The 8498-nt window shown below is 42.2% G+C and overlaps 1 protein-coding gene across 14 annotated transcripts in view; it reads left to right on the forward strand.

Annotated features, from left to right (window-relative positions):
* DTNB (dystrobrevin beta) overlaps positions 1 to 8498 on the forward strand; it is a 292810-nt gene that overhangs the window by 99496 nt on the left and 184816 nt on the right. For all 14 annotated transcript variants that reach the window (XM_045286980.1, XM_045286982.1, XM_045286984.1 and 11 more), the window contains exon 8: positions 1177 to 1301. In XM_045286980.1, coding sequence (XP_045142915.1) covers positions 1177 to 1301 — 125 coding nt within the window. The remainder of the gene's footprint in view (positions 1 to 1176; positions 1302 to 8498) is intronic.

Consider the following 8498-nt stretch of genomic DNA (forward strand, 5'->3'; position numbering starts at 1 on the left):
CCTCCCTCATGAACCCTTCGTAATTCATAAATTTTTATAGTTTTGTCATAAATTATACTGTCCAACGTCTCCCCCCGCCCTATTATCTGCTGTCCATCCCCCAGGGAGGAGGCTATACTTAGATTCTTGTAATTGGTTTATTCAGGCTTTCTTATAAACGTAGTATTAATTAGCCCAGGCAATCCAATCTTAAAGGCAAACAGCTTTTTGTTTACTTTGTGTTTAAAGTCCCGCATCCAGCAGCCTGTTGCAAAAGTTAAGTGGAGATGTGTTGATGAGTCACACAGCTGCAAACAAATTGTGTGTTCCAATTAAAGTGGTGCTTATGGTAATAAACTTCAGAGCCTGTAGAATGAAATATTTAAACTTTCTTTGCAGTTAATATCCTGCCAAGAAAATCTCAGACAGCGGTGGTTTTGAAAGGAAATTGGGTGAATAATAAAAAGCTGTGTATTAAGCCTCCCCCTTTCCCCGCTTTAAATTTGGGCTTTGGAAGTGAATGTCCTATGTAAACTAATGGTGGCATAATGTTTACTTTGGCACACTGATTATTGAATTTTAGACTCACTAGTTTTGGATTTGGTGAGCCTCACTCTGCCTTCCAGAGAAATGTAGCAGTATGCCACCTTCTTTTTGTACCTTCGGTGCATTTAGAGTCACTGTAGATGTGCATGCATTTATTGCTATCTGTATACAAATCTAGCTCTTCACACCAAATGTTCTGCTTCATATTTAATTTGGGAATGTTCTCTTCATAGGCATGTTTTGATGGGTGGCTTAGTCTAGCTTGTTAACATGAAAGCTATCGATGCTCAGCATCTTCCTAGCCATTTAGTATTGTAGCCTAACAAAAAGTTCAGACTCGGACTGGGGAATTAACTTTAATATGTTGCCAAGAAGGATCCAGAAGCCTTAAAAGAAGGAGTTAATGCCAAGGGTCTATAGCGCTGCTCGGAACGTGACTTCATAGACATAAGGAAGGAGCTGCGGGCATGAAGGGCCTGCACATGACCTTGGAACAACTGCAGCCTCCTTGCAGGGGCTAATAATGTTGATTAAAATGACACTTGATTTCTGTCTGGATGAAGCTTCGTACAGCCCTTGCCAGAACGTTCTTTTGAAGCCCTTTTCCGTTGTTGTGAAGATTTAATTCCTTATTTTTCTCCTTTGATACAGAAATCCCCTGCAAAGAAGCTGAGCCATGCAATTAGTAAGTCACTGGGGTGCGTCCCCACCAGAGAACCCCCGCATCCTGTTTTTCCTGAGCAACCAGAGAAACCACTTGACCTTGCACATATAGTGTAAGTATCTAACTGGATGTGGCTATGCTGAAACGGAGGCACTGCTAAGTCTCCTGGATGGGTACCAGTACCACCTGAGGTGCACCTTTCACCTTCTGATACGTTTTTCTTTGCTTCCAGGGAACTTAGACTTCAAGCTTTAAAAGCCTTGTTTCTTTAAAAGTGAATTTGTTAAAAAGCCAAACCCGTTGCCATGGAGGCAATTACAACTCACATGACTGTCTCTGCAGAAACCTGACTTTGGTCCTGAGACCTCAATAGCTTAGCAGTCATCAGCCCACTCAACTCACTGCCATCAGGTGGATTCTGACACGCAGTGACCCCCAAGGGTCACGATGAGCAGCCAACAATGAAACATTAGTGCCCTGACGAGTGACTGTGGTGCCGGTTTTAACAGGATTGCCTTTTGTCTGTGTGGGCCTCCTTTAAATCAGTGGTAGCCATAATACGTCCTCTGAAGCATAAACACCGTAATGCTTGTCAATACTAGCACAGGGGATCTTCATACCGTTCATGGGACAAGATAACAGGTAACGGAGTTTTCCCTTGAATTCCCCTCATATTGACAAAACAAATGAAAAGCAACTTAATTTCCTCTGTTCGTAATGAGAGAAAACTAAGACGAGAACAGGTGAAAATTCTCAACCCACTGCCATGAAGTCCATTCTGCTTCACCTGCGTGACGCTGGACAGCAGAGCAGGCCTGCTGTTCCATCAGCTTCCGAGTATGCTCCCAGGGCTCCCAGGCACAGTGAGTGCTTTGTGGTTTCTCAGTTGAATACTTAGTCTAAGTCAAGGAAAGCTAGAGGGGAACAAACAAGCTAGAGAATTAGAGGCAAAAGCGAAAAGGAAAAGTGAGGGGGGAAAGAAACGGTGGTGCTTCTCCCCGGTTTCTTCACCCTGCACTGACGATGACACGGTGCTGGCGTGCTCGGCGGTTCTTTTGACCCCTGAGTCTCCCTGAAGCGTTGGGAAGCTTGCCTGTTGGAGTGGCCATCCCTTTCCACGTTTCCCGCCTAGTCGTAGGTAGTGTGACCAAATGAATGTTTGATCTTTTCTTTTCTCTTTCCATCAATTATTTTTCAATGTGTATATTAATTAAAATAATATATGCATCTGGATTAAAAAACCCTGAAAATACAGAAAAGCTTATAATGGAGTGCAGCATAGTCACCTGCTCTTCCTTTGTTTTCCCTAGCTTCTGGCTTACTATCTAAAGAATGCATTCTGAGTACCATTTCTCCACTGCCTGGTTTTGTACATTGTTTTTTCCTGGAAGTATAAAGAATGACTCTTATCTATAGCTCCATATAGTAACCCATTCTTGGTCTGCATATTTATATTACCATCTTGTTAGTTGGTTGCCTTTATAATTTTAATAATATTCTTAAATTGTTATTTCATATAATTTCTACTATAAAAAACTGAAGAAATTCAATAGTTTCTATCTACTTTGCCTCCTAAATTCTGTCACCTATGTCATTATTTTTATATTGCCAAAGCTTATAATGTTTATATTCTCTTACATGAGCTCAATGAAGTCTTCAGAGACATAAGGAGATAAATCTAGACATTGAAACCATTAGCTGCCTTATCAGTAATTATCATTCATTGCAAAGTTGACTACAATTCTGGTTCTGGATATCCTTTTATAGTGGTCCATGGTCTTGAGCTTTGTGCACATACTCAGTCATCAGAGTTAGATGGGAACTTCTTTCTTATGTGCCCTAATTGCTCAAAATCATATAACACGTTGACTTCTTTACTAAATTTACTTTCTTGTGAAGGTTTTGTTGTTAATCACTATGTGTAGTTGTTTGTGTCTCCTTTTCTTATTAGGAAAAATATGCTTTATATCTTTGGCATTGCATTTTCTCCATTGCTTCTAAACTTTTTGTTAAATGTATCAACCTTTTCCATTTACAGTAGTGTTTTTTTAATGAGGTTTAGAAACAAAACAAAAGTCAGTGCCCACCACTTAGTTGTTATGGCTTTCTCCATTTGTATTTGTATTTTTCACGAGTTTTAAAGATGCCTGTTTCATGTGTGTCTTTAATTCACCAGGAATGCGTTTCTGTGTGTGGTGTGACCTAAGATATCCAGCTCATTCTTTCTCTCCCTCTTTGCATTTGGCATGAATGACTTGTCATCTCTCCGCTCATCTACAGTGGCCCTGTTGTTATGAATAAAAGTCTCCAAATATAAATGGGTTGGTTTCTGGGGTCTCTATTTTGTTCCTTTGGGGAAATCGTCTATTCTTGTGCCAATATCACACTAGGTTACTTAACGCATTTCTGCTGAATCGATTTAGAGTCATAGGGACCCTATAGGATAGAGTAGAACTGTTTCATAAGCTTTCCAATGCTATAAATCCTTATGGAGGTTGACACCTGCCATACCTTTCTCCCATGGAGCAACAGGTCAGTTTGAATGGCCAACATTCAGTTAGCAGCCAAGCGCTTTATCTGCTGTGCCACCAAGAGCCTTTAATTGTTATAAGCATTTCAATAATCTTCAAAAATGGCTGTTATATGCCCTTTGCCCTTTTTTAGTTACATAGCTTCTAGAATCAGTTTGTTGAATCCTTCAAAAATTATTGGAAATATTATTGATAGGAATCTTGCTAGAGGTCACATGATCAAATTTTATAAGACCATCAACTTATTCACTGCAAGTATCCTGTTTCAACAACATAAACAGTCTCTATCTACATGGACCTCACTGAATGGAATATATAGGAATCATATACTTCATCTCTGTAAAGAGGCCATTGAGAAGCTCAGCACCATCGATCAGAACAAGGCCAGGGGCTGACTGTGGAATAGAACATCAAGATACGAGTTCATTTACAAGTTCCAGTTGGAGCTGAAGAAAATGAAAGGAATCCACAAGAGCCAAACTATAACCTCAAGTATATCCCACCTGAATTTAGAGAACATCTCAGAACAGATTTGATCTGCAGAACACTCAATGACAGAAGACCCGATGAGCTGTGAGATGACATCAAGAGTCGCATACTTGAGGAAAGCAAAGGGATATTAGAACAACAAGAAGGAAAAGACCAAAGTGGACGCGTCAGAAGAGACTCTGAAACTTAACTCTGAGCAGAGAGAAGCTTGAGCAAGTGCAGGAAATGAAGACAAAATATCTGGACCAAAGATTTCAAAGGATGACTCAAGAAGACAGAGTAAAGTGTTACAGTGAAATGTGCAAAGACCTGCAGTTAGAAAACCGAAAGAACGCATGAAAGAAATAATTCAAACTTCAAGTTACCATCATGCAGCAGCTATGGACAAAATATTGAACATGCAGAAGCATCAAAAAAAGATGAGAGGAAAACATAGTCACTGTGTCAAAAAGAATTGGCCGACTTTCATCCATTCAGGAGGGAGCGTGTCATCAACAGCCAGTGGTATGGAAGGAAGAAGTCCGAGCTGCACTGAAGCCATTGGTGAAAACAAGGCTCCAGGAATTGACAAAACCTACTGACCTGTTTGAACAGACGGCTACAGCACCAGAGCCTCTCATGCACCTGTACCTGGAAATTTGGAAGACAGCTAAGCTACATGCCCCCCCCCCCCCCCCCCCCCCCCCGCCCCCCCATTGGAAGAGACCCATCTTTGTGCCGTTCCAAAGGAACGTGACCTAACAGAACATGGAAATGACAGAACCGTATCAATATCTCTCACTAGTAATTTTGCTGAAGATAATTTTAAAAGGTTGCAGCAGTCCGTCAATAGGCCGCTGCTAGAAATCCAAGCTGGATTCTGCAGGCGATATGGCACGAGGAATGTAACTGCTGACAGAAGACGGCTCTTGGCTGAAAGCAGAAAACCCCCCAAAGCCGTTTACTTGTGTTTTCTTCACTTTGCAAAAGACATTTGACTGTGTGGATGTTAACAAATTATGGATAACATTTCCACAGTGGGAATTCCAGAATGCTTGATTTTGCTCATATGGAGCCTGTTTATGAATTAAGCGGCAGACATTGAAACAGAACAAGGTAATACCGTGTGGTTTCAAATCAGAAAAGGTGTGCCTCTGTCAGGGTTGTATCTTTTTGTCATATTTCATGCCGAGCAAATACTTTAAGAAACTGGGCTACAGCCATCAAAAGGTATAGCGTCTGGGGTCTTAAAGGTAAACAAGCGGCCATCTAGTTCAGAAGCAACAAAGCCCACATAGAAGAAGCACACCAGCCTGTATAATCACGAGGTGTCAAAGGGATCAGGTATCAGGCATCAAAGAGACTCTGAAACTTAACTCTGAGCAGAGAGAAGCTTGAGTAAGTGCAGGAAATGATGACAAAAGATCTGGACCAAAGATTTCAAAGGATGACTCAAAGAATGAAAAATCATATCATTGTGAATGAGGGGGAGTGCAGATTGGGGACCCAAAGCCCATCTGTAGGCAAAGGGTCTCGGGGAGGAGAGGAGCCAGTCAGGGTGCAGTATAGCAATGATGAAACATACAACTTTCCTCTAGTTCTTAAATGCTTCCTCCCCTTCCACTGTCATGATCTCAATTCTACCTTACAAATCTGGCTAGACCAGAGGATGTACACTGGTACTGAGAGGAACTGGAAACAGAATCCAGGACAGATGATCCCATCAGGACCAGTGAGTGGTGAGAGTGGCGATACCGGGAGGGTGGAGGGAAGGTGGGGTAGAGAGGAGGAACCGATTACAAAGACCTCTACATATAACCTCTTCCCTGGGGGATGGGCAACAGAAAAGTGGATGAAGGGAGAGGTCAGACAGTGTAAGATAGGACAAAATAATAATAATTATAAATTATCAAGCATTCGTGAGGGCGGGGAGTGGGGAAAGGGGGAAAAATGAACTGATACCATGGGCTCAAGTAGAAAGCACATGTTTTGAGAATGATGATGGCAACAAATGTACAAATATGCTTGACACAATGGATGTATGTACGGATTGTGATAAGAGTTGTACTAGCCCCCAATAAAATGATTTAAATAAAGAAGCTGGACTATATGGAAAAGAAGGCTTCATCAGAATGGGAGGAGACCCCACAACCGCGCTTGAAAGCAAAGACGTGAAGCATGTACTGCTGAAGATCAAATAATACAGTCTCCAGGATTGGTTACACCTCAATGTGAAGGAAATAAAAATCCTCACCGCTAGACTAATGGCAACACCATGATACGTGGAGAGAATATTGAGGTTGTCGTGGTTTTCGACTTACTTGGATCCACAATTGACGCCCATGGAAAAGCAATCAGCAAATCAGATACTGTACTACAGACCTGCTGTGAAAGAGTGCTTCAAAGTATTAAAAAGCAAAAATGTCCCTCTGTAAACTGAGATGTCTGATCCATGCCATGGAATTTTCAGTCACCTTATATGCATAAAACGCTGGTTTTGAATAAGGAAGACCAAAGAATAACCGATACCATTAGTCAGGGTGTCTTTTTCTTTTTTTGGTGGAATCATTGATGCCTTTATTTATGGTGTTGGTGGAGAGTGTTGAAAAGTACCCTGGACTTAAAAAAGAAAAAGAAAGAAAAGTACCCTGGACTGCCAGAAAAAGGAACAAAGCTGTCCTGGAAGAAGTACAACTGGAGTGCTCCTTAGAAGCAAGGATGCCCACCCCCCCACCCCCCCCCCCACCCGAAGAAGTGCTGTCAGAGGACAGCACTGAAGCTACAGCTCAGGGAGAGGGACATGTCTGATCCGAGCACATGGGAGCAAAAAAAGCGGAAGGGAGAGAGAGTGCAGCACATCCTGGCCCACCAAGCCCCAAGTACGATATTCCTGCTCAGAGCAGCCAGTGCACAGAGAGGACCATAGGGCTGGCCCCACCATGAGACATGATGCCCCTCACTGATCTATAGTGCTACAGGGGACAACACTGGAGACACTGTGTGGGAATTGTGTCCAATCAGACCTCACCACACTGAGGCAAAACACTAAGGGCCTAGTGTTTTGGGAACAAGGGGAACATTGAGCAATGAAGTCCTCGGGGAATACCAAAGATAGACTGTGGGGCCAGGGCATGGCATCCTATCAGACTCGAACAGAAAACACTCCTAAAGGTCAAGAAACAGACCTTGAACTATTTATAGGCTTTTCTCTTTTTTTGGTCATTTTGTTGTTACTGTCTTGTTTTCTTTTTTTGCTTTGTCTTGTTTTTATGCATATTGTGTCTCAGCATGTCTATCTAGATATGATAAGCAGGATAAACAATCTGGAGAAGAAAACAACAGGACCCATGGTTCTGGGGGAACATGGGAGAGGGGGAGGCAGGGAAAAGGAAATGGGTGTTAACAAAATCAGGGACAAGGGAACAACAAGTGATCTAAAATCGATGATGAGGAAGGCATAGGATACCTGTTAGGGCAATGTAATCGAGAGGAATTACTGAAGCCCAAATGAAGGCTGAACATGATAGTGGGACAAGTGGAAAGTAAAAGGAAATAGAAAAGAACTAGGAGGCAAAGGGCATTCACAGAGGTCTAAATACAGGCTTGTGCATATGTAAATATCTATGACGACGGAGAGATCTATGTGCATATATTTATAGGTTTAGTATTAAGGTAGCAGATGGACATTGGGTCTATATTCACAAGTACTCCCTCAATGCAAAAACACTTTGTTCTATTAACCTGGCATTCCATGATGCTCACCTTCCCGACAAAATCACTGAAGATAAAGTGGGTGCATAAGCAAATGTGGTGAAGAAAGCTGATGGTGCCTGGCTATCAACAGATACAGTATCTGGGGTTTTAAAGGCTTGAAGATAAACAAGCAGACATCTAGCTGAGAAGCAACAAGGCCCACATTGAAGAAACACATCAGCCTGTGTGATCATGAGTTGTCGATGGGATCAGGTATCAGGCATCAAAGACCCAAAACAAAAAATCATATAATTATGAATGAGGGAAAGTGTGGAGTGGAGACCCAAAGCCCATCTGTAGGCCATTGGACATCCCCTTACAGAAGGGTTGCGGGGAGGAGACAAGCCAGTCAGGGTTCAGTATAGCACTTACGAAACATACAACTTTACTCTAGTTCTTTAATACCTCCCCTCCCCCACTGTTATGACCCCAATTCTACCTTACAAATCTGGCTAGACTAGAGCATGTACACAGGTACAGATAAGAGCTGGAAACACAGGGAATCCAGGACAGATAAACCCTCAGGACCAATAATTAGAGTAGCCATTCCAGGAGGA

The sequence above is a fragment of the Echinops telfairi genome, unplaced genomic scaffold (genome assembly GCF_000313985.2).
Source record: "Echinops telfairi isolate 266 unplaced genomic scaffold, ASM31398v2 ScPeMD7_9;HRSCAF=40, whole genome shotgun sequence".
Classification (NCBI taxonomy): Eukaryota; Metazoa; Chordata; class Mammalia; order Afrosoricida; family Tenrecidae; genus Echinops; species Echinops telfairi.